The sequence below is a fragment of the Drosophila melanogaster genome, chromosome 2R (genome assembly GCF_000001215.4).
Source record: "Drosophila melanogaster chromosome 2R".
Lineage (NCBI taxonomy): Eukaryota > Metazoa > Arthropoda > Insecta > Diptera > Drosophilidae > Drosophila > Drosophila melanogaster.
The window spans coordinates 23,109,217-23,134,787 of NT_033778.4; the positions used below are offsets into that span (position 1 = coordinate 23,109,217).

Genomic DNA, 25,571 nt, shown 5'->3' on the forward strand with positions numbered 1-25,571 from the left:
CGAACTTGCGGTTTGTTGCTGCTCAAGTGGTTGGGTTTTCCTACAACGGTTAGGTTTCAACCGGCGGCAGCTTAAAGTCACTTCCTGGTTTTCCCTCGGTGTGCTATTTATGTATTCACATGGAAAATCCATCTGTGCGAGCGACCCCAGCATCTCGATTATGCGCTTTATGCCTCATCATTAATTACAATGTACTCGCCGAGTCTGACTTTCTCAATGGCTGACTTTCCTTCGGTTTTGGTGGGTCTTTGCCATTCCATTCGCAGTCCCCTTGTTCTTCGGCTTTCCATTGCTTTCTGATTTTGGCTCTTCGAGCGCTGAGGTAGCCGCCATTTTCCGGGCTATTCGCATTCATGTGTGTGTGTGTGTTTGTGTGCATTTTTCATTTCCGCTTTGCCGCTGCGGCATTTCCGTTCATTTTTCACATATTTTTACGCCGGCGAGACGATGACTACACGTGCGCGAGTATGTGTGTTTGGTAAAATGAAAACTCGCCTTTTTTGTCGTGGCTTGCAATTCATTTTTCATGTCACCAGCTCTCTCGGCTCCCTTGTCGCCAGGATTTGCTTTAAGGCTTTCGGTAATCCTTTTAGAAATTACATTTTCGCACCCTCTCATGCGCTGGTTTATGCCTTTCTCGCCCTCTTTTGCCAACTACAATGTTGTCAATACTTTCAACAATGAGATGAGCCATTCACGTTAAGCGTTTCACCTGAGACCCTCAGCAGCATTCGCACACAGAAAGAAAGCTGTATGGATGCAGTCAAAAGTGACTATAATATAATAGCCATAATGTGTAGGAAACTGGTCTTAATCTTCAGGACAACAGACTTTAAATGCGCATAAAACGGAGTAAAAGTATTTAATTATTAAACAAGTTTGGAAACTCAAGTGATGCTTTCTGCAGGTGTAGTGAAATTTCCATGACCCTTCAAGTGGAAACCATTTAAGTATTGCCTGATATTTTGCGCGGTGCAGGGGCGGGATTTTAGTGCCGGGGTCCTCCAGTTCAGCGTGAGCCACTGATTTGGGACTGGCCCAAGAAGTCATAAACCACTCAGTGGCCAACTGGAAGTACCACAAATATTTGCCGCTAACCAACTTGCCGCCAGCAAATCCCGCTGTCCTGTTGGTCCGATCTCTGCACATCTCACGTTCGTTTAGTTTGGCTGGTTTTATGTGCTTTACTCTTTCGCCTTTTGATATATGGCCATTGCAGGCTTCGCTTTTCCACGTTTTCACGTTTCCACCCTTCCAAATTGCCTTTTTGCACAGGTAGGTAGGTAGCTCCCTATGTGTGTGTGTGTGTGTGTGTAAAACCGAAAGTGCTGCCATTTATTTTATTGCCACCTCAAGAGGAGCAGCAACTTCAGCTGTCCGGCGATGAGTAAAAACTTTGAAAGCTGCCATAAAATAAACTGGAACCGAACAAAACGCGCACAAAACAGAGAAAAAAAAACGAGATGCGCAAAAATTGAGAAGAAAAGAAAAGTGACCCAAATGTTGTATTTTTACAGTATTTGGATTTGTGCAGCGCTTCGTGTGTTTTTATGATGGGATTTTAACGAAATTTGCTTGTCTGGCGGAGCGATTGAATGGCTCGGAAAAACCAAAAAAAAAAAAAAAACCATCGCCATCTGATGCCTGCCAGCAAAGTGATGCAGTGGCTCAAGGCTCGTTGTGATGGGCTTTTGTGTCACCGGGACCATCCTAATGGGCAGCTTATTAGGGCCAATCAGGTGCACTTGCCAGGCGATTGTCTTGACCTCGGCATCCAGACTTTTGCCTCGGAGTTCACAGCCAGATGGGATTAAAACTGGCCAAAAATGCGAGAGTTCGGGTCTTGAGATTAGAACAGAGTCTGGTTGCACTCAATTATAGGTTTTTCCAGTTTTTATGTACCATTTCCCATTCATTTTTCGATTTTTCCAATTCATTTTCCTTTTTATGCTACTTTTCCATGTGACTTTTAAGCCAGAGCAAAAAGTTCAAGATGAGTCGCCCTTTCAGGATAATGAATTTGTTGAACTTTGGGCGAACAAAAACGATGCGCCAAAAAAGCCAAAGTTCCGCACTGATTCACTTGACTTTATACGGTATAAATATTAGTTATATGAGAGCACTCACGCAACAGCACACTGTACTCATAACCCAAAAAAAAAGGGAAACAATTTGATGGTTTTTGTGGCCAAGTTGGTTCGCCAGCTCATGGGATTATTATTGAGTGTAAACAAGGTGGTGGGTGGCAGGGGGCGGTGCGGGGCTTGCTTAACAATTTAGAAGGCCCTAATTGACAGCATTAGGATTGTGGAAAATTGACAGGCCCCCGAGTCAGTCGAGGCTCATAAGTATGCTTTAAAATGTTCTCGGTTAGTTTTTCCACTCCTCGGCAGCTGAAACATTTACAAATATTTTATGAGCACTTAACTTGGGATACTCACGCCCCTGGATAAAGAAAGTGTGGATACGACTGGAGGAGATTGGGGTTCGGGGGCTTAGACACGCAATAAAAAGTCAACAACTGGCTTGACAGTGGGCGGATGTGGGTGCGAACCTGGCGTGGGATGGTATCAGTGCTATCGGTGTCCCACATCCAACTGGGGACCCATCTCGGCGTTGGGATGACGATGCCTTAGTCAGGACAAAAGTTGTGCGTGATGCTGCTGGCGGTGATGACGATGCAGCATGACATGTTTGCCAAGTTCCAAATTAAATCAATTTAATAAGCTGTCAATAATGCAGAGTAGCGAGGGACAGCGGCATAGTCGAGTGAAGTGAACTGTAGTTAGTTGAAGTGTTCAACACAATAGAATTTACAGATTGGGAAATTCAAGTGAAAGGTCGTCACAAAAATATCGCAGTACAACTCTCTAGTTCGATGTTAAGCGAATATAAACTGGCTTTGAATGAACTGAAAAGCAAATAGCAACTTAGAGATACAATTTCATTAGTAATTTAAATGAAAGAAATTCAGGTATGCAAACAATTTTTCACACATATTGGGCTTAAATTCATAAATTCCACACAGTAGTTTCGGGTGATTGCATAATAAATATTTCTGCTAATTTATCAAAAACCTTGCTGAATGTAAATAGCTGCGATTACACTTGGCCTATTCCGTTTAATAAAGGCAGGTGTTAATTTAATCAGCTTTGTGGGCAATAACATTACTTGCATTCACAAATGCATAAATACATTCGGCTGGGCCTATTAATAGAAACGTCTAACGTGTTTGTGTCATGCCAACTCGTATGTACCCAAAAATATTTGGGTTCATGAAACTCTATTCCGATTCCCAATTTAGTCAGCTAAGATTATAGGCTTTAAGCTGCTGGGGTGCAAAACTGAAAAAAGAAAGTCGAAAGGAAAATCTTTACCAAGTGAGGAGTACATATGTATCTTCATGGCAACGTACGATATTATTTCTTATCTCGGGACAAACGTGATGTTCCACCAATGGTCGAGCTCCCATTCTCTCACCTTTCCTCCTGGCTCGTCCTGTTGCGATTTCCATAACTATAAATATCGATTACCTGTACAGCCAGGTATTGCCCCGAGTGCTTTAAGTCGCCATCAGACTCGCCCACACAGGAAAAGCTATTGAAAACCTTTCGCATATATTTAAATTACTTTCCAATGTTTCATTTTCAACCAAGCTATACATATTTCAGCATGTTTCGCAGCAAGCTATTAAGTTTCTGCAATCTATAACATGTAAATGCCCGTTTGCATTAGCGACGCTGCACTGTACGCCCAGATAGGCAAGACCGCCCACACATGCGAAGTATCTCAATGGGAAGCAACTTGAGGCTGTCATTGTTTTCTTCCTCCCTTTAGCTACTTTCTCCGCCTCGTATCTGTGTGAGGCTTTTGCTTTTATGCGCCAGCTATTGCCATTTCCCTTTCCCCGTTAGCCCGCTCACACTCTTACCTGCCTTATTTCTCTCTTTGACAAATAAATTGACATGCCACATTGCGATAGCGACGAATAAAATTCTCGCATAAACTCACACTGCGACACTTACACACCCACACACACACCCACACACACACCCACTCACCCACACTCACGCATTCCTAAGGAATAGATGGGAATTTTGGACTATGAGGTAAATATTTTCACAGTTCTGCGCTTTCCTTCTGTTTAGGTAGCATTAAATAAATAATGGATTAGACATAAGAAGTAATTACACTAATATAGCTCATATTATAGTGCTGTGATTTAGTGATTTGTAGAATTAGGTACTAGTATAATATTTACTGATAAAGAAATACATCCTTATATTGTTCATCTTACTAATCATCTTATCGTTTCTTACATTATCATCTATGCTTATGTTTTAAATGTAGTAACACATTATTTTCTTATACTTCGGACTGCATAATATTTATTTTACCAATTAAAGAACATTTTTTTTTTAAATATTTTCGGTTAATTACCAATCGTAGAAGTTAGGGTATAGGTATAGGCCACATGAAGATGACGTACGTGTATCGACATCGACGCCGTTTAGAGGCGACATCTGAAGGTTGCTCCGAACAGGATGGTGCGTGAGTTCTCGACCCAACCTTCCGTTCATTCGAAGCCCACTTTCTCCGCCCTTTCACCTGCTTTCTAACTGCGTTCTTTCTTCCGCAACGAAAACAATGAAATGTCAGGCACGTACGAAAGAAATTCGTTTACTTCGACTGTTTTCCTTTTTTTTCTCGTCCGCTTCTTCCACTCCTTTTCCCGGCACACTTTTAGACCATTCGTGGAATTTGTTTACCCTATCAAAGGTAACATACCATTTTTAAGTAATGCTGCTCAAAATTTAATTAAACATTTTGCGTCTAGGAAATATATAAACAATTTGTATTATTTTTTACTTCATTGCTAGATTGTTGTAAGAAATCAACTTACTTGTTAGGGTATTTAGTCGAATTCCCTATAGGTTTTTCTTTTTTTTCCCTCGACCAGCTTGGCGAATTTGACGGGCAACGTGAATGTTGGCGGCAGGAAAGAAAATAAATATGCCACAATATGTTAACGACAAGTCTGCCTTGGCCTCCAGTCACCTGCCACGCCCCTTGCCGCACACCGCCCACCGGCATTAGCACTTTCGGCTGCCATCGCTAGGTGAACTACGTGCCAAGTCATACTTTCGGCTCTGACTGTAAATAAATATTATTAAAGCGACACTAAAAAATTGTATTCGATTATTCAGCAAGTGCTAAGATAAATGAATGGCCATGGAACTGTTGGAAATGGGCGAGTGGCTTACCACGAATTATGTGCAATAAATGGAATGTGACAGCATAAATCATTACAGCAGATAGCAATGTTTCCCTGTGTGTGCGTGTGTGTGTGTGTGTGTGTGGGAGTCCTTTTCCATTGCCGTTTTGCCCAAAAGTACGCAATCATTTTTCAATAAGCTGTATTAGCTTGTCAGCCAACAGATGGCGTTGCGTAGGAGCTGCTTGTAAACACATGCAGATACATGGATCACCGTATCAATGCTCCAAATGGGGAAAGCATTCAAATATTGTCTCCGTTACGAAATCGCCAGCGGCTTTTTGGACCGGCCAGTTGTAATTTGATCGTTCGTCGGTGTTCATTGTAGGGGGCGTTCCCGGTAACGATATCTCATTAAACTGAATCGGTTGTTAAATTGGAAGTAAGTAGAAATGTATCGGATTGCTTGAATTGTGAGTCCTGTGACTTACCGTACTTGTTAAGTTGTCTAAAGGTATGCAATGGGTTGAAAGTCGCTTAAGATTTTGCTGGGAAATCACTTCTAAGAACTAGTTATCGCACCCACTTTCCCACATGGATGAAGTGAGCGGACAAATTGCAATCACAACGTTCGCCTATTTGTGAGTACGATGCAGTTGCCAATTGCCGAAAAAGCTTCGCAACGGTTGCCAATAAGTTTGGCAATCAAGCCGGACTTCCCTTGCGCGGCCGAAACCGGCCATAATTACAAGTTAATGGTGTCCGCGTGTAAGCTGTTCTCCGTTGGCCGGAGTACTGCGCCCTGTTGGTAATAACTTTATTAATTACATCCTCGGACTTGGCAGGACACTCGCAAGGACCTCGGCGTCCCTTTTTCGTTCCTGGGCAACAGCTGGCCTTCTTCGGTTCTTGTGTGCGCCTTATTAATTTATTCAATTTCCCCTTTTTACGGCCTCCCCAAGTGAATTAGCAGCTGAAAGTGCTCTCAGTACTCTCACTGCTACTTCATTTCCCTTTCAGCAGGAAAGTGAGGAAAGCGAGTCCTGAACTTTAAATGACTTCCATTACTGCATATCTAATCTCATTTTTTGGTGTAGTATCAATTTGTGAATATTGAGTGAAAAGGTTGCATACCCCTTTATGGCACGAGTACATCCAATCAAAAGGCATTGATTTAAAAGTCTTAACTGAGGTGTGAATGGGATTTGCGATCCCTTTTTTTTTGATAAGAAGCACCAGTCATATCCGCATAAATCACCAACTGTTCTTCAAAAGCGGCATCGCATCAAAGACCGCCGACTGGCGCTTAAGCTCTGCTTTTGGCCCCCCGGGCTTCCAACTTTCCTCTCTACTGACTAAATGCCCACCAGCCTGTTCACATATGGCAACTATTTGCCCGCAAATTGGTATAAATGATGGTGGATTACGCCAAATGCTCTCCATAAATAAGGATTCCCAATGTAGAAGGAATGGGAAATGGGAGATAGAAATCAACCAAAACGAACTATACTCTTTTTCCAAAGAAATTCATAAAAGATTCGTAGATAACAGCCTTTTTTAGCCTAGGAAAATATTTAAGCAGCATAGAACGACATCTTTGTATATATCCATCTTGTTTAAATTTAAAGTTTACAAAACTACACCTTTAATATGGCAATCGCTTGTAAAGGCAGATCGTAGAATTATGTGTACCCCTAGCAGAGAAGGGTGTGTGAAAACCCCAAGGCGAAAAATTCCCTCGAGGAAGGCCAGGAAAAGCAAAACGCAGAAAAGTAGGCAATGATTTTTATTAATTGATAAGCATTTGCAACAAGTTGCACAGACACAAGGGTAAACACCAGCACACACACGCTGTACATATGTGTTTGAGTGAAAAGTCCTTCTGCCCAAACTCGTTTCATATTTGAGGTAGGATTTATCATATCAGATCATCGCATTGCGATAGAGACCACGAGGACTTTGTGAGAATCTAGAACACGAGCTGAAAGGAAAATCAAGGTGGGGGGAAAGGACTAGGATTCTCGAAAGGCTACATCAAAGCAAGTGGAATTTAAGGTCCGAAATAGCAGAGAGGGGTCTAAAAATAACCTTTTAAATAGTAGCTTGGAAATGTAGAAAGGATTTCCATCAAATATGCCTCGAAGAACGATGTATGCGTTTAATTACCGGCATGAACAGAACCATAACGAAGATAATTAATAATTTTTACCAACTAATTAATAGAAAAATTCCAAACTTGCTCGAGGCATTCACGGCTGACTAATTTGCAAAGCTAACAAAGAGAGTAAAGCGAGGGAGAAAAAATGCATTCTTCAAACTTACTCAATAAGAAAAAAAAAAGACAAGTATTTACTCCTTAAAACTTTTGTCGAAGTTTGCGCTTTTCTGGCCCCATAAGGCTGGGAATATGGTAAGCAGTACGGGCCAAGAAAAATGTGCACTTGTCAGCAGAAGAAAAGCGTCGAGGAAGGAAAGCAGCGAAGAAATCAAGGCAGCCCTAAGAGACTTCAACTCGAAGCAAGCCAAACAAAACTGCAGTCGAAATCATTAAAAAAATGAAAGCGTAATTGATAAAGGGAATGCGGGCTGGCAAAAAATTACGAAAAACGGGAAATACGTGGGGGGCACTAGATGCCGCAAGTCTACAGCGATGACATCGTTAAAAGTCTACGAAAGTACACTTCTCATGGAGTACGCCTTCCCCAATTTTCCACAGTTTCCCCTGTTTTCCCGGTCTCTAGCAGCTTTCCTCTCTCTCTCTCTCAAGTGACTATTCAAGTGCCGAATTAGTGGCCACAAATTGGCCTGACTTCGGCTGAAAAGAACCAAAAGCGAGCCGGGGGCAAAAGATTCATTGCAGCCGACGAAAGATTAAGGAATGTGTGGTTAACTGTTAGCAATCTTGGCGAATTTAACTCCTACTCACACTGACCTCCTTCAGCACCCCCTCCAAATGGAACTGCCGCGTCCGGAAAAGCGTCTTGTAAAATGCAAATGAGGGAAATATTTTGCCTCCTTTCTCGGCTACGGCCAACTGAGTTATTTGAGCAAACCAAAATGCCATTTTGTGGGTATTTTTCCCTGGGAAACAAAAGGCATTCGCTGCAGTCAAGCACTACTGACCCCCAAAAAACACCCTGGTCCACCCTGGCGAGGAGGAGCAAGGAGGAGCCCATCAACCTTTTCCACGGTACTTAAACCGAACTAACAAAAAGTTCGCTTTATTTTTCCCTTCTATTTGACTTCGCCTCAGCCGGCTAAGAGAAGGGAGACGGAAGATCCTTCGCTGCATAAGGCATTTGCATAAGTTGCTGTTAAGCTAAGCCCTGCCCCCAACTTTTTTCGCAACTAAAATTTTTGTTTTCGCAATTGTGGCGAAAAAGCGGCGGCCGCAAATTAAATCGTCAGTGGCGAATGGAATAAAATGGAAAAGTTTCTCGGTGTAAAAATATTTGGTCGACTGGGTTTGCATATCCACACCAATTGCGTAAAGTTGAAAGCATTTGAAGTTTCGACAAAGACAAGCACAAGTTGCAGTATAAATCAATACAACGCTTTTTGTTCTATTTTTTCCGAGCTCTAGTTGTTTTCAATCCAATTCGATCGCATTAAATTAAATTCCTGATCTGCTGGAAGACGAAATACACTTCTATATGTGTTCCACTGGTATCAAAAAGAGAATCCCTGCATTTAATATTCTTTGTGTGCCAAATTTTTGGGTCTAATTAAACACAGAATAACAGCTAGCAACGCTTCTGGGCCCTGTCAGCGAAAGTGTCTAACAAAATGCGAGTGGTGAGAGGAAAGTTTTCCACTTTCCACTTTGCTGATAAGATAGGCCAACTGGCCAACTCTGAGCACGCCCTGTCAATGCCAAGTTCAAGTGGTTCCTCCCTTTTCCAGAAAGGGTAAACAATATAAAACAATGGATACGGAGGGGAAAGTCTAAGGGCCGACTCCAATCTATATATATATATATAAAAATGAAGATGGAAACTTTTTGCTTATTTTTATGTGCTCACATTATTTTCCGCTGCTGTTTGCACTTTATTAGGTTTTGACAAACGAAAGGACTTTCCTACTTTCTTTCTTAGCTTTTTCCGCTTTTCCTGGACCGGCTGACATATGAATATGCTGTGTGTCTGGAAGGGCGTTGATTGCCGTTTGGCCAAATTATGTTGTTCGGGGGCCAACAACAAGTGCCAAGATCGTAAAGTTGAGCCGAGAACTTTTCTCTGGACTCCCCCCGCAAAAGGAAGTAAATTTGTGGCACCGAAGCGGGTCAATAAAGTTCCGCCATCGCCAACGCCATCGCCATCGCCATCTTCCGTTTCCGGCTGGAGTTTAATTTTCTGGTTTATTTTTGTGCCTTCATTTCGGGCTGCTGGCTTCTGCTGGAGGAAATCAATAGCGGCATTTATTATTCAACGGCAAACAAGAAACTCAAAATCCACTCAAATTCCCCGCCCAAAGTCTGCCTTCTTTTTGTGTGTATCCCACACTCAAGGCCGTCGTTGTGCGGGCCAAGGTTGCCACAAATTAAAATTATAAAAAGAAATCATGTATACGCATTACGTATAAATAAATTCATACTTGAGCGATACTTGTACTTGTACTTGTGCTTCTGCTTGAGTTTGAGCTAGTGCGCTTGTATTTGTGAACGTATTTCGAGGGGCTGGCTCAAAGTCACGCGATTGTGGCCCAAAGTCAAGTGCCTTGCACAAGTTGGTTCACTCTGCGCCAGCTCGCCTGACTCTTCGAGTGCGTTTTCCATTTAATTACTGTTTTGTGCCGGCCTCCTTTTCCTCCATTCGCGCCACTCGCTCTTCTGGCTTTTTACCAGTAATTATATTTGCAACTTGGCCCAATCAGTCGGACGTGATGTAACGGCCAAAAGTTATTTTTGTTCTATTGATTGGTTTTCAATTAAAGTCCTTCGGGACGTTCGCTTCACTCCCTTAATGTGCTATATGGCCAGTTGTTTATTTTGTTTTGATTATTTATATCAACCTTTTCAACTTACTTTTAATGCAATAGTAACTAAAAATTAACAAGCCCTAAGCAAATTTACAAGAAAATGTTTAGAGTTTTATTTTGGATATGCCATAAAACTAAAACCAAATATTAAAATTGCTTTGCTGACAAATATTGAACGTTTTTCCTAGGAAATCCACCAGTTCACAGGGGAAATGAAAATAAAATTGCAAAAACATGTATTTTCAGCAATATTTAACTTATTATTAAATATTAAAGCTAGAACAATATTTTTGGGTAAATTATTATTTTCCATTGAACTGAAAACACGAAAAAACTATACCATGAAGATATTTTCCATCAGGGAAAACTCTGCTCCACACGCAGAGGTAATTGACTTTGAAATGAGCTCCCCTTGGCTGGAACTTCAGAAGCATAATCCACTTACCCTTGGACATTTTGGGGGCAATCAAAGGTTGCTGTGCCTGTGCCTGCAACATGTTCGTTTGGAGTGCTTCCAAGCAAGCAGCCAGACACCGAATTCAGTCATTATGAGGTTGGGAAACCGTAATATCCGAACACATCCTTCCTGCTTGGCTGCTTTCCGACACCACCCCCTCCCCAACAACAACCTCTCTAACTGGAAAAGCTAGGAAAAGCGGCCACGAATAGTTTCGGGCCGTTGGCTTCTTTTTGTCATTTTTATTTTGCGAATATGTATGTTTTTCTTCGCGTTAGAAGAAGTGTCGCTGGGGTTTGGGGTGGGAAAATTCGAGTCATGTGTGGCAGACATGCATAATTCAAAACGTGGCTGGGAAACTCTGTTGCCCGTGTATGTGTGTCGCCACTTTTTATGTTGGTAACTCGTCTGTGGGGACACTCGCTGTGTGTGAGTATATATGTTTGTGTTTGTGTGTGGGGCCAACGCAATTTTCGTATGCAGAAAAAAGCGAACAAAATGTCACCGCCTTCGCCTTCTGTTTGACATATTTTTCACACAACGTCTGCTTGTTAAATTGTTGGCGGCAATTTTGAGGTTAGCGTGACAAACGAAAACACACAGACACACTCACTCACACATGTGCATTCGCCATAATAGTGCAACGAAAATTATGTTTGTGCTATGTTAATGCTGCTCTTGTTTTTGGCCCAAGGAAATAAGATTTTATAAGAACGAACGAATTGTATGCTTTCAATTTTAAGCCAACTGTCAGTGAAGCTGATTTTCTGCTATTGATCCGGCTTAAAGGACCAAAACCTTTAAGATGATAAAAGAGACATCTAAATTTATTCAGTTTGATGAAGCCCGCACTCGCGGAACTAACAGCTAAATAATGATCCTGTGGAAATTGAAAATAACCCAGTAGTCCGCAGCACATTTCCGTGTTGATCTCACACCATTTTTAATAGACTTCCACCGACATCTGACAGGGTTAGTAAATATGCAAAGTTGGTTTTTATCTTGGCACATTTCTCTGCAACGTTTTCCATATACTGGCACGCGAAAGTAGGAAAACGAAAGGGGGGCCAGAGTGCGGGGAAAATTGGTGAGAAAGTAAGATACAGAGCGAGAGAAAGGGCGAGGCGGGATTGGGAATCGCTTGCATGTTTAGCACTTGACGGCTTAATGGCGAACAATTTGGGTTAAGACAAGAGGCCACGCCCCCAGCTGGACTCGACTGGCATAGAGGACTGGCCCGGATTAAAGGATATAGCTAGGATATATGTACGGCTGGGAAAGGGACCTTAAATGGGGACATTTCAATTATTGTAAGAGGCCTTTAACAGAGCGCCACCAAGTTATGGGAACTTAATTCTAGCAAATGTTGAGTTACAAAACAATTAAACCCTCTCGATTAATCCCTTCCGCAGTGGAAAGCACTTGGCAGATGAGAATCGCATTTGCTGGAAAGCTGTTTTTCCAGCAATTGTAAATCGAGACATAAATAATTCGCCCCCAGCCAAACCAAGCGGTTGAAGCGTCGACATGAGGGACAGTACTCGAAACAATACAGTAACAGGACCCATGGACCAAAGCCACCCACTCGACCAATAGCCATTGGCCAAAACAGCACAAACTACACGGTGGGGCGAAAGGATTGAGCCCGGAGCTCAACAAACATGCAGCTGCCAAGAATTTATTGGCTGGACAATGACAACGACAAGGACCGAGCAGGACAATTATCATTGTAAACATTTTGCCATGACTTCAGCAAAATGAGGAATGGACATCCGATGGGAAGGGAGAGGTGACTTAAACTGCCATTCAACCAGCTTTTTTGCAGGTCCGTAGTGCCACATGTGTGCCACAGCTTACTCCTATTCTATTTGCTTGTGCAACTGCCAAACCGAATTGCTTGAAAATTGAGAACTATATTTCGTGTGGAATAAATCATAACCAGTTAACTAGTGGCATCAAGAAAGCTGTTTATTTTTACTAGAAATTCATACAAAATGAATGGGCTAAGTTACAGAATTTATTAGTTTACATACGATATCCTACAGACATTCTGTGCTCAAGAAACATTTAAAGATTTCCAAAAAAAGGGACTTAATTATCAAACAGTTTCGGCGTTGATAATGGATCAAAACTTGCTCTCTTATGTTCGGCTCTTATCACTGATTCCATTTGGGATACATTTCTCTCAATTTTCCAATAACCTACAGCTGCAGCCATTAGTGCCTCTTACTTTTCCGAACGCCGCGAGCAAAGTTTTCCCGGCCAACAGTTTCGGTTACATCTACGAGAGTTGTGATGGAGAGGAAATTCGATGGAGCTGCGGGCGCTTCAGTTGCAGCCCTCCTCCAGTTGGAAAAGTGCATTAGACAAAAGTAATCGATACTCGGTGGAGGAGCAACTCTGCCAAAATGCTTTAAGCCTTCAATCAGAAGATGTGTTTGAGTTATTCCCTCCAGTTCGCCACTCTATGGGGGCGGAGATTTTGGAAATTTGTATAGAAGCCCGCGCTAAGTTTACATTTATAGGACTTATCAGTTTCCCCAAATTGAAATGTTTGCACTCCGCTGAATCTACACGCACTTCCTTCCGGTTTTGTTTACCCGTCTTGAGCACGTGTGTGTGTGTGTGTGTCGGTGAGTATCTGTGTGCTCATCGAATTTACTTACTTAGTTAGGTAGCTATGCTAATGGCATATTAGAAGGCGACAGGGTGGGAGTTCCGGCACCCCCATCATCCCGTGGGCGACGTTTCTATAGCCGTTTTAATGCCAGGTTAGGTAAACACTTGCGAAATGAATTAACTTTAAGCCGCAAAATTTGTACTCTTGTGTATGCGAATGTGTGTGTGTGCTCGCACGCATGTGTGAGTGTGCATACATAAACGCTCGTAATTGTTTATTTACATAACTTGACATAAGATTAAAGACGCTTTTGATTAACGATGCGAGAGACAGCAGGGACTTGAAATTAAATTGCAAACATTAAATGGTTGACAGGCTGAGATGGAAGTCGAAGGTGTTTTTTTGCAGCAAAGGAATAAAAAGCTTTAACTATAGTAACACATTTTTATTTCATTTTACAATATCAAACGAATATACAAGTCTAACCAACGGAGAATCATCTACATAAGGTATACCAGAATGGGAATGTGAGACGCGGGGCCTAGAAAAGCCAACGTAATTTAAATAATTGCCTTTTGCATTATGCAGATCCCAAAATGCGAGTGACAGCTTTTTAAGAGCATTTTTCTGCGATTTCAATTAGTGTCAAATGCGCAGGAATAACAAAATTTGCTGCTTCATCCATATTCATTCGTTCCCGGATCATTTATGTGCGGATTTGCGCGAAAATGCCAAAAAGTTAAGCGAGTGGGCGGGTGAGGCGGGGCGTTAGGAAAAGCCGCCCTAAGCCATAATTTAATATATTGACACAAAGCTTTGTCGTAAGACGTGTCTTGGCACCATCATAATCCCCAATATTGTATATTGACAGCTGTCAAAGGAGCCACTTCTTCACTTCCTACTGCCGCCGTAAAGCACGAAAAAAAGCCACAGAAAAAGTGTAGGGAACCAAAGTAAGTTTTTGGCCTAATGCGCAACTATGCGGAAAATATTTGCGCTTAGTTTGGGTTCAGCCTAGGAAAATGTAGTCGCACACTGAGCCCACTGCTACGTGTGCTGGTTGAAGGACACGAAAGTGGGCCACGGCATAAGCCAGGGAAGCAGGGCAGGTTGACGACACACAAATGAACTGGGCCAGAATGGAAAGGAGCTGGTGACAACTTTAAGATGCCGAATTACACAAGTGCGTCCTCAATCGTCAGCGATTTATCTGGGCCAAATTCAAACGAAGAAATTCTTACTATAGAGCTGCGTTGCTAGGTTTTACTTAATTTATATAAAAATACACAATTTGGCTCGTTTTACTTACTTTTCAGGGTGATGATAAGTGAATTGAGTTAATGTAAATTATGTCCATCAAAAAAAGAAAGATACCATTATTAGATTTCTAGGCAGAGCCAACAAAGTATATTTTGTAATATATAGGTAAGCCCATTTCATTCATCTACATTTATTTAAATAAAGTAAACAAATAATTTTGACAATCTTTTTAATTTGAATAACTTGCTGTAGAAGTCGATAAGGCGTTTGATTTCTGAGTTTTAGGGAAAGTTGCGCCCTCGGAATTGTGCCAGGGATTTGGTCAGCATCATGGAGGCCTCCCGTTGGGAGCTTCCCTTCCTCTGGACCAGCTGCTGACCGGATGTGGGATAAGTGGGCTTAGATGTTGGTTTCTGGGATCTGTTCAAGTCGTTCGCGGTGTTGGTGTGTTGCTGCGCTTGGTTGCCACCACCTGGCATCGATGTGGAGGAGGCACATGGAAAGAGTCGCTGGGTGGACGACTGGCAAACAATATCTGACATGGAAGTGCTTCCAAGGTTGGCATCGGGCATCCGTTTAGATGGGATCGACTCCACACTTAGTTCCTTCACCCGATCCGCATAACGCAGCGTGTTCAAGGTATGCTCCACCGAATGCAAGCATGGCGAGATCATGGCTATCATGCAGGTTTTCACCTTCTTACCTCCGATGAAGGAGTCCCGCAGGACTTGGGTCAGCTTGGAGCCACGGAATGGCAAATGACTCGACTGGCGCCCCAGAGCGCGAATGCATTCCTTGAGGACCAGCAGCGATTTATTGATCTCGGATCCTTCCAGGCGCGTCTGTCGATCCGCCGAGCTGTTGTCCGCTCCTCTTTCATTCCCGGCCAGATCTATAAGCGAGAATTTCCCGTGTAGCTTCTCGCCCGCCGCGGATCTCAGCACGATTTGGAACACAGCATGCGATCGGGAGGACTTGGAATTGGCAGAGGTGTGACCCGAGGTTCGGACACTATTGCCCAACTCGAGTAGGTCCAGAACTTCGGCGGTGTTCTGTACTGGATTCTGGGTGAGGCCCACCACTTGCACCTGCTGGTTTCTATCCTCCAAGACACGCAGTTGTGGCTTGCCAGGCATCAGGAGATCGAACACCCGGGTGCCGTAGATCTCGAAGAAGCTGCAGTAAACTTTCAGATTAAGCTTGTTATAGGGAACCGTCTTTAGAGTGGAGAACACGTCCTTAGCGGCCATTGCATAGATGCCATCCATTGAGCTCTGATGCCTTCCGGGGAACTGACCACCCATCGTATAGGTCTTGCCGCTTCCAGTTTGTCCGTAGGCGAAACACGTGGCCATTCCGCCATCAAAAATGTGCTTTATCAAGGGTCGGGCTGTGAATTCGTAGACCGTGGCATTGGAGCACTCCTCGTCGAAGACGTAATCGAAACGGAAGCTATGATTTTCCAGGAACTTGACCAGGTTCACATGCTTGCGGGGCTCGTGGACCACCAATGTGTGCTTAGACGGAATGCTGACCACATCCTGTTCCCGGTCAGCCAGCTCCTTGCGCCTCAGTGGTCTCTTCCTCACACAAACCATAATTTGGTGGCAATTGATTCGTTCGTTCGTAGTACCACTTCTCACCCGCTGACTCTCCATTTGCTCGCGTTGCAGTCGTATCATTCTGGCTACTTCCCAGTTGGGATTTCCCGGATCTTCGTTCTTCCCCTGCTCCCGATCTAGACGAGTCCTGGCTTGTGCTTCTCGCCTCCGTTCCCGTTCTTTTCGCATTCTTTCAGCCTGGTGCACCACCTCGTCCTCTCGAACTGGCGGCGCCGTCTGCTGGCGTGGCGGGGCAGTGGCCAGTACAGGAGATAAGCTCCCAGTCGCTATTCGTTGTTTCATTGAACGTGGCGATATGGAGGCAGTTTGATTGGCTGACGCCGCATTGCCGCCACTGCAGCGGGGCGAGTCGAAGATATGAGGATTCATCAGGACCACCAGCTCCAGGGGCAGTTCCTTACCACGCACCGTATGTCCTTCGGGCCACTCCACCGTAATCAGCTTGGAGTCACCGCCCTCCAGTTTGATAATCTCCGCCAAGTGGACTCTACCGTCCGAGCGACGGATGAAAATCTTCTGTTCGATCGACAACTTATCCATGGCAGCAAATCAGTCAGTGCGACTTTCCTTCGATTTCTGCAACAAATTTTGTTAACTGCTAATTTTTACCAATTGAGCGATCATATTATTTAGACCGAATTCTTATTTGGTATTATGATTAGGGCAGAAAACGGGAGTGACAGTCAATGCAATGCTCGATTTTCCGTTAGCCATCTATGCTAGAAATTTTTCAAAAATCATATCAAAATTATACTCAATTTCGATGATTTATGCATCTGGTAAGTGCATGTGAATGAAACAGGTAGTTATAGCGCTCTATTTCTGGTCTTCCCGTGCCATTCTAGTGATATCTGTTCTGGCGGGAATTGTTTTAGCTATTTGTTCAATTTGAGGGCAAACAACAGGCAGCAGGAATAACCGAATCAACAAACAACACCATTCCGAGAGCCTCTCTCGTCAGCCGTGCTGCATGTCCTGTGTGTATTCTATTTGCCAAGCGGGCGGTGTTCTGAAATGAAGCATTCTTTCGACGAAAGAGACGGAAAGAGATAGAGCGAGGAACAAGTTGCAGATACGTTTGCATAAGCCGAGACGTGTGTAACGTACCAAATTGTTATTTATTTTTTGAAGTGCTTGCGCCATTGCCTCTGTGTAAAGGTGTATCTGTGTGTGTCGTATCTGTGTTTTCGCCGCCAAACGTATGGGTGTTCTAGTGTAGGCAGGCGCAGATACACAGATACATTGCCCACAGATACGTGCAACTTGTTTGGGTCTTCAGTGGCGTCTTGTTTGCTATTTGCCGTCACATTTTGCCAAATTTACCGTGTAATTATCGGCAAAGGCGAACGCCAAACCAGTACCACCTCAGACCGACCACCACCCGCCACCCACTGGAAAGTGCAACATGGAAGGGGCGATCAGGCTGGACTCTGGACACTCCTGCTCCCCAGCTGATAGGAGTATGCAAATTTCGATAGCTTTTTGTCCTGTTTGGCCGGGACCCCCAGGCATATTTGTTTAACCGTAGTCAGAACGAGCCGGACAGTTTGATTTCGTTTCGGGTATTTCCATTTTCATTTTGATTTTTAGCCGGCATTTTGCACCTGTACGCAGGTAGCACGTAAGCTGAATATTTGCTATATGCTTGCGTAAACTGCAAATCTGAAATGAACTAATAAAGCAATTGAAATGGAAAACATTTGCCGTGTTTTACACACAAAAAAAAAAAAATTTAATTCCAAATAAATTGAAAAGCCATTGGACTGGATGTGCGTAATGTGGCTTGCATAAATTTCTTTGGGCCTCCTGAAACGCAATCATAAATGCATGCATAATGAAGAAATGATTTCATGGATATAATCTTTTGATATATTGTGCGCATTTTTTCTTTTGCTCATTTTTCTCTAACCCGTCAGCCTCTCGATCAGCCTCAATCATTTTAAATAATAATAAATAATTTACATATTGTTTCACGCGAGCAATGCATAAAGAACACATCCACGCAATGCAATCATAAACAATAATTGTCATTCGGCGCGGATTAAATGTTGTCCGCTAATGTAATCGAATTGGACAATTTCGACATTTAAACTAATCCGTTTACAAAATCCGGATGCAATCACACCACTACACCCCTCTCCCTGCCAGCTGATTACCGCCTTTGCTGCTTTGATTTAATTATGCCTGACAAAAAAAAAAAAAAAACGAACGACAAATCGCAAAGCCGAAAACTAAATGAATTGCATGCATCATTTATTAAATATCAATGTTAAAATTGACTTATGGACGAACAGATTAATTTGTTGTCCCAATTTGAGTCCGGCAAGAGGCACGTAGTTGGAGATGCTCTGCATGATGTCGATGGGTGTTGATGAATCGTTAGGAACTAAGCTTTGCAAACTTTCTTCATGAAGTTCCATATTATCTTCGGAAAGTTGGCTTTCGGCTCCTTTTTGGGCGTATTGTTCTTGAATATAAAGTTATACGCATGCTTTCCCAAGTGCCAGAATCTTGTTTCTTCCTCACAATGCGCTAAATCATCTGGTTTCTTTAGTAGTATCCATGGCAAAAGTAAAATAAGTGGCGCCACAACTAGCAAGTAGATGAAGGGCGCATTCCTTTTTAGATTTATTCGAATGTTGGCTAACGAAAGGATCTCCATTTTTATAAAATAAAATTTGCGTTGAAAAAGTATAGATCTTATCGGTTCTGGCTATACTGGCTTACTGACCGAATGTGTTCGGTTGACACAAGTTCTCCATTTGACGTATGGTTCAATGAACCCATGGATATCGAGATCTCGACTAGTCCTCTAGTGCTTGCTCCCATTTCCTCAATTCCGATTGGAAAGCACTTCAGCCGCCAAACAATGGTGAAAGGAGAAAAATAAAGAAAATAACTACCGGACACCGAGAAACACACATAAATTTATAGTTGAGCCATGGAAAACAATGAGATGGAAAAGCGGTCGGCTTTCTTTTCCATTCATCCGGATCCGGATCCCCGACTGAAGTGATTTCCGTTGTTTTTCGTTGTGCTGCGAGCGTTGGTGCATTCAATGGAGTGCACTCTCCTCGCAAAGGAGCACTTGAACTGCAGCAAGAAAAGACGCACAATACAAATGTTGAGGGGCTTTGTTTGAGCAAATCGTGTATATGCGTAGTGTATATCCCAGACAAAACCCATTCCCATGTGCTCCATTTGGCCTGCTAAACAGTAAGAATACATTTTTCAGTGCTGATGCTTATATGTATTTATTTAAAACTTATTACACCTTAAACGACGAGTCCGCTGCTTCACAATTGGAAAGTATGGAGCGGGTGAAATCTGTAGGGAGAGTTATAATTACTACCAGATATGTAAGATATTCCTGCAGATCCTTACATATCCTCGCGTGCCTTAATCAGAGTTTCGACCAGGCGCTGCAGTGGATAGTCTCCAGTGCAGATTCTGTACACAGTTGTAAAGAGGGGGAATCTGTGAAGGGGAGAGATCTTAGATCACATGATAGCATTCGACGTATCTACATTATCCTAACTTGTCCTCCAAGCCCTTCTTCTTGAGCATATGATGCACCAGCTCCGCTGTCACCGGACCCAGTGGCTCGTGTCCTGGAATGAGAATGTGCTCCAGTTCGCTCAAGGGTTTGCCCGTCTTCACAAAAGCTTCGGCCAACTTGCGATTGCGGTTTGCTGCGAAACATATATATTTAAGACTGTGTAGATTTATGTAAGTTTTTGGTATACCATAACAACTAGTAACCAAATCGGATATTCCGCAGGACTCAAAAAAGGTTCCCATGCGGCAGCCGGGATAGAAAACATCGACGAACTGAAGCATCTCCAGAAATCCTCTCCTGATGATGCCTCCCTTGGTGTTCTCATTCAGCTCCATCCCGTCGGAACAGCCAGCCGCAAAGGCAATGATGTTCTGTGATTTGAAGAAGAAACAAGGTTCCACAAATGCAAATGTCGTAATGCGAAACTAACCCTTAGAGTGGAACAGATCTCCACACAGTCGGCATCCTCGGTGACCACCACGCGGAAAGTGGGCGACTTGAATATGTCGTGGAGCACCCTGTAATACTTCTGATCCCGACAGCCAACTGTGCCCTCGGCAAAGTGGTCGTGGGCCAGCTCATGGGCCAAGTTACAGCCGACCAGGACGGAGCAGGGAATCTACTTTGGAGCAAGAGGAAATTACAATAGATAAGCTATAGAAGTATCCAATAGAATAAATATTTCAGCTTGTGTTATGACCTTTAGCTGCCGCATTATAATCTGCGAAATCAGGACGAACTGGCCATCGTCGCCGCGCTCGAATCCTTTGATCAGGGAAACGGCGTGGGCCGTGGGCTTGACTTTTCCGAGCAGCGTCTTGCAGCAGCTACTCACGAAAGTCGGCGGAATGGCGAATATTATAATGTCCGCATCTCGAGCTGTAGTCACGATATCATCCACGGCCACCTGTCAAATGTAGAATCGAAATATTAGAAAACCGGACACATCGTCAGTCAGTCGAAGGCACCCACAATATTTGGCGGCAGTTCAAAGTTCGGCATGTACTTGGAATTTATGTGGGTGGTGTTGATGATTTCCGTGAGTTTGCGACCTTCAACAATTTCCTCATAAACGTACATGGGCACCTTTTCGTCCAGTGTCTGCGAGTTCAGCACGTTTCTGCCCACATTACGGGCTATGGTAGTGGCCCAGTTTCCCGACCCAATGATGCAAATCATTATCTTGTCCATCTTGAGTTGAAGATTGCCAAATGATGTATGAATTTCAATCAAATGTTTCGTGTTTGTCCGTTTGTTGGAGTGACTTTAAAGTCTACGGAATTTTTTCGTCACTAAGTGTTTATTTGGAATTGAATGTATGATTCGAATTAAATTAGTTATTCGGCTGTGATGAGTTTCATTTCATTTTGTTATAACTTGCATAACACACATTTAAATGGTTTAGTAATTGACACCATCAATTAGTTTCGTGTATGCAGCAAAGATACTAATTGTACATTTGCTAACCTAGCTCCTCAATTATTGGCAATGATAATTGCAATGTATACAGCTTTTAAACCGAAATCAAGCTTATTTACCACCCCGCTGAAAATGAAACTCCAATTGACTCCCAGTATCAATTCGGTTGTGAACCTTAAAAATTAATGCCCCAATAAATTAAAGCACACGCAAAGGGCAGGCACACGGACTCGTATTATTATATATGCATATTTACATATCAACATATAAGTTCCATGTTCATACATATATTGATTGAGTGCTGGGCAAACAATTCATCAGTAAACCAGGCGGGATAAAAATTACGTATACGTCACGTTCGCCAAACTGGCAGGGCAAATAATTAACTGCAGCAAGCGTTTTCCCCTCCAATTTCCAATATGGATTCACTCATGGCAGCCGACAACAAATTTAAGCTGATGCTGGAAAAATTCCATAATTCTTATATTTATTTTTTAATTACGGCAGCGTTATATATTCTCTGAGAAATTCGACTGTGTCGGCGGTTATTTAAATAAAATATCAAATTGCCAGCGTTAAAATGCAAAAGGGCGAAAGCCAAAGTGAAAGTCCCATCGAAATCAATGTGCAAGAAAGTAAACACTTTGAAATTGTGCGACCCGCAGTCGTTGGCAGTCAGCCCTATCTCATCCAATTCCAACCAATCCGGCCAGAATCCAACTGCAGCTCAACCGCCCAGCGCCATCCACTCGACTATGAAATCAAAATGGATGATGGGCGAAATGAAAATGGAATTTTTAATGAGTTGCTGCCGTGGCAAAGGCCAAACGAGCTGGTGGCCACTGAACAATGGAGCGGAGACAAAACGATGGAAAACTGGGGCCAAGTCGGGGGGTTGCGATGGGATGCGATGGGATGCGATGGGATGGATGGGAATGGAGCCCACCAAGGCCGTTGCAGTCAAGTAGGAGGGTCCACTTTCGGCTGTCCAGCACTTTAAGGGCACAATGGAAAAGGGTTCCAAGAAGCTGCAGCAATAGATTAAAGTACAAGTATTTAAAGCTGTTGATATTTATACTTGGCTCTTACTATTGGCTTTGTTTAGTTAACGTTATGAAAGAGCTTAGGCATAGATAAAATTTTGTTTCCACAGTAGAAACAAATTTCTAAACAACGCATCAGTGCAATTTAAAATCTGCAGTTAGCCCAAGAAAGCACTTTTAAAGTATCTTGAACATAATTCGATTCTTATTCCTTTCCCGGGACTGCATAATTTATTTCTACACATTCTCCTAGTTCCTCGTTCAACATTAATTTCCTTTTTTATTATTTTATTTTCTGTATTTTTATTTCCAGTATAAAGTAAACTTAACTTGGCCAGATGACTGACTGAAATCTTCTCAGGAATGCGCACATAAAGTTTTAGCACAATTTTTTATGCCTTGCACCTTACATTCTGCCCCACTTGCTTTTTCCTTGTGGCAGTTACTCATATGATTTTGTGACTACAAAGTTGAATCGTAAATAAAATTATTCCATGTTTTTGTAAGCTGCAACGTGATTTCGAGTATCTGTCGGTTAGTTTGGGTATCTGAGTGCGGGAATAGAAGGAAACTTTCACTTTCTCCTCGCCTCAACTTGTGCGAACTTCGCAATCTGGAGATAAACTAATTAGCCAGATGTGTGCTTCAGTTTTGTGTGGATAAATCGTGTGTTTGCGGAAAATCGATGTTTGCTCTGAAAGGTAAATAAAATCGAATTAAATAAAAGCATTCAAGTGCTGAAGGCTTTTAATTATAATGTTTCGTATTTGTAAACATGCATCATCATACATTTGGTAAGAACATGAGTTAGATTCATCTGATTCTGAATAAAAACGTCCGTTTAAAGTGCGATTTTTGTAAAAGTAACTGAAAACTCGATATAGTTACGTTATGGAAACACTGACCGCTTTTTAGCCATTTTTACTACCACTTTAGATGTCGCTTCGAAGGACAAAAAGTAGCTTATGCTGCCTTGCCGCTTTAAGAGGCATTAAATTACGTGTGAATAGAAAAGTTTGTGGCCCAAAGTTGAGTTGGATTCGAGTGGAAATCAGATCTAGATACACATACAGCTACAGATGCGGATACAAAGCAAAAGGCTCTGGAGTGAAAATGACGAAGCCGCAGTCTTAGATTGCGTGCGAAATGCAGGCAAAGTTGGCTTGCTAATGGGGAAAAAGGGGGAGAGTCCTGCAAAAACAGCCAACTATGCAAACTGCTCGGCTCTGAATGAAATCGAGATAAACTACTCACAATATTTACTTTTAATTGGAGAAGTTCAAAGAATAAACAAATATCAAGGGACCGAGGGATAGAACGATGCGGCATTAAAAGTTTTTTGTTCTTCGTCCATTTGCCACCTTTCCCTGCCACATCGATGGGGAGAATGAAACACATTGCTTTGTGCACTTAAAGAAATTTATTCGAAGATCTCCAAGCAGATTAGTATTTTACCTTCGCTTAGTTTCCTTTACATTTTCCAGTGTAGCTTTGGCTTTAATTCCAGCATTCAAGTTCATTAAGCTTCTTAAATGCGGCCCAAACTGGAATTAATATTCCGAACAACATTTGCCGCATTCGGCTGATGTTTCCTTCACTCGCTCCCATTTGACAGCCGGCCAGAAAGTTGAGCCAGAAGTTCAAAGCGGTCTCGTCAGGGGCGTGGGTCGAGGGGGCGTGGCAGGGTCAGAGGGCGCGGCAGAGACGTCTGCACTTGGCTTTTAATGTTCTCCTTTGGATTTTAGCTTTTTTTTTTCGACGTTTGCCTAAATGGTAATTAAAATATTCCCAGCTGGTGTCTAGCTGGCCGTGCGTCCGCCGCAGCTGTCCATCAGCGAGGAGATGAGGGATAAGCGAGTGGGTGGCAAAGGAGTCTCGAGGTCAATTGCAATCAGAGAGTTGAGTTCTTTCACCAGCTCACAGGCGGTGAGCGAATGCGGTGAAAGTGCACAGAGGTCACTCGCAGATGCTAATTTTGAACTCTGCTTTGCTGGTGCAAACATTTTAATTGGATTCGGTTCTGCTCAGCCAATGAAACTCCAATAAAATATATACGAAGTTTGGCACTGCAAACTTTTCTTATGATACTTAACCACTATTTCGCAACACTTTTTAAACACATATGAAACCAATGGAAAAGTTAAGTTATATCTTATCTTTAATGAACAATTATGGGTCATTTTGCTTATACATTTCTTAAATACTTGCCATTTATTATACACAAATCTACAACGTTTTTCTTGTGCTTAGCATATCCCTGTACTGTACTTCCAGCAGCCATTTGGCGAACTTTACCGCCATCTTTCATTCATAATTTGCTAGACCCTTTTTGCGCGAATTTTTCACACACACACACACCCATAAGAGGGGCGGAAAATGGCTGAAGCGGGGGGGGGGGGGAAAGCATCAGACGCAGCTGGGTGAAAAGGGAAACTGTGTCAACGCCGCCATTTGGCTGCCCAAAACTCCCCGCATTTCCATTGCTGTTTTCCCTGCGTCTCCGTTTTTCCGCCACGCTGATGGCGACATAAATAGCACCGCTTGGATGATGGCTTAGTTCCTCTTCTTCCGCCGCCGGAAAACACCCCGCTGTCGCGCCTCAAAGTTGGCCAGATCCCCCAGGTAACAGGTAAGAGCCGCCAGTCGCTCATAAATGTAAACTTTTTCGGCTAGTTACATGTAATTATGCCATTTTACTCACAGCAAAGATGAGAGGCATGAAACTCATCCTACCCCGAAGTGAAGGTCTTTTCACTTGATTGCCAATTTAATCGGCTGGCAATTTTCCGCCTTGGCGCCGTGATTAGTGGGCGTGGCCGTGACTAATTTGTGTACCAGTGCAAAAGAGGGAGACTCTGACGTGAAGCGGGAATAATATTCCGAGTTTCGGGTTATGCATTCATTTATTTATTTTTACCCGCCTGAGAGTGGCGTGCGTGGGTTTCCAGGAATCACCAGCACACATAATTCAAATACGTGCCGGGCATACGGAAAATTCGGAAAATGCACACACACCGACTGCAGTTAATCTTCGCTTAAGTCCCGTGTTTCTGTCAATATTTTCGTTTGGCCAGGAATGATGCACTTTTTTTTAACATTTCTTGCGTTGTTGAGTCCACGCTTGTGAAAAACTACTTATAACTCTTTATGCTGAATAACATTCAATAAATAAATATAAAGCTTACCAGCTATATATTAATACAAAATTTTTAAGAAAAAGAAGAATGAGTCATTGGTAGAATCACTAGGGGCTATAAACGCTATTTTAGTAACGGTCTGCCCAACCAATTTTTACTAGCTTCAAATGTAATATTATTAACTAAAAAGCTGCAATTTTGATCGAAACACTTGGAAAATAAAGAAAAGCACAGGGAAACTAATATGAGCAGTCATAGAAAA

The 25,571-nt window shown here is 42.8% G+C and overlaps 2 protein-coding genes and 4 long non-coding RNA genes across 6 annotated transcripts; 1 reads left to right on the top strand and 5 right to left on the bottom strand.

The window, feature by feature from the left end:
- Positions 1–760: 760 nt before the first annotated feature.
- lncRNA:CR44781 (long non-coding RNA:CR44781) lies at positions 761–1,961 on the bottom strand. The gene is made up of 2 exons (NR_124708.1): positions 1,516–1,961; positions 761–1,291 (listed from the first exon to the last, which is right to left on the bottom strand). It is a non-coding gene; the product is annotated as a long non-coding RNA:CR44781 (long non-coding RNA).
- Positions 1,962–4,360: 2,399 nt separating this feature from the next.
- On the bottom strand, positions 4,361–5,161 carry lncRNA:CR44782 (long non-coding RNA:CR44782). Its single transcript, NR_124709.1, has 2 exons — positions 4,958–5,161; positions 4,361–4,833 (listed from the first exon to the last, which is right to left on the bottom strand). It is a non-coding gene; the product is annotated as a long non-coding RNA:CR44782 (long non-coding RNA).
- Positions 5,162–14,706: 9,545 nt separating this feature from the next.
- On the bottom strand, positions 14,707–16,826 carry Klp59C (Kinesin-like protein at 59C). The gene has a single exon (NM_137915.4). The coding sequence runs from the start codon at positions 16,689–16,691 to the stop codon at positions 14,811–14,813; it is 1,881 nt and encodes a 626-aa protein (NP_611759.1). The 5' UTR covers positions 16,692–16,826; the 3' UTR covers positions 14,707–14,810.
- Positions 16,827–18,387: 1,561 nt separating this feature from the next.
- lncRNA:CR44455 (long non-coding RNA:CR44455) lies at positions 18,388–18,861 on the bottom strand. Its single transcript, NR_124710.1, has one exon. It is a non-coding gene; the product is annotated as a long non-coding RNA:CR44455 (long non-coding RNA).
- Positions 18,861–19,261, top strand: lncRNA:CR44456 (long non-coding RNA:CR44456). The gene has a single exon (NR_124711.1). It is a non-coding gene; the product is annotated as a long non-coding RNA:CR44456 (long non-coding RNA).
- Positions 19,262–19,387: 126 nt separating this feature from the next.
- Positions 19,388–20,973, bottom strand: Gpdh2 (Glycerol-3-phosphate dehydrogenase 2). The gene is made up of 7 exons (NM_137916.3): positions 20,683–20,973; positions 20,411–20,617; positions 20,141–20,329; positions 19,898–20,081; positions 19,690–19,843; positions 19,536–19,628; positions 19,388–19,478 (listed from the first exon to the last, which is right to left on the bottom strand). The coding sequence occupies exons 1-7, from the start codon at positions 20,899–20,901 to the stop codon at positions 19,448–19,450; spliced, it is 1,077 nt and encodes a 358-aa protein (NP_611760.2). The 5' UTR covers positions 20,902–20,973; the 3' UTR covers positions 19,388–19,447.
- Between the last annotated feature and the right edge of the window lie 4,598 nt (positions 20,974–25,571).

What these genes read in the sequence shown, in the direction of transcription:
- Gpdh2 (NM_137916.3), bottom strand. Translation starts at nt 20,901, where the DNA reads ATGGACAAGATAATGATTTGCATCATTGGGTCGGGAAACTGGGCCACT. An exon ending in AGATCTGTTCCACTCTAAGG is followed by an intron (nt 20,082 to 20,140) that starts GTTAGTTTCGCA and finishes TTCAAATCACAG; the next exon opens with AACATCATTGCCTTTGCGGC. An exon ending in TTTGGTTACTAGTTGTTATG is followed by an intron (nt 19,844 to 19,897) that starts GTATACCAAAAA and finishes TATGTTTCGCAG; the next exon opens with CAAACCGCAATCGCAAGTTG.
- Klp59C (NM_137915.4), bottom strand. Translation starts at nt 16,691, where the DNA reads ATGGATAAGTTGTCGATCGAACAGAAGATTTTCATCCGTCGCTCGGAC.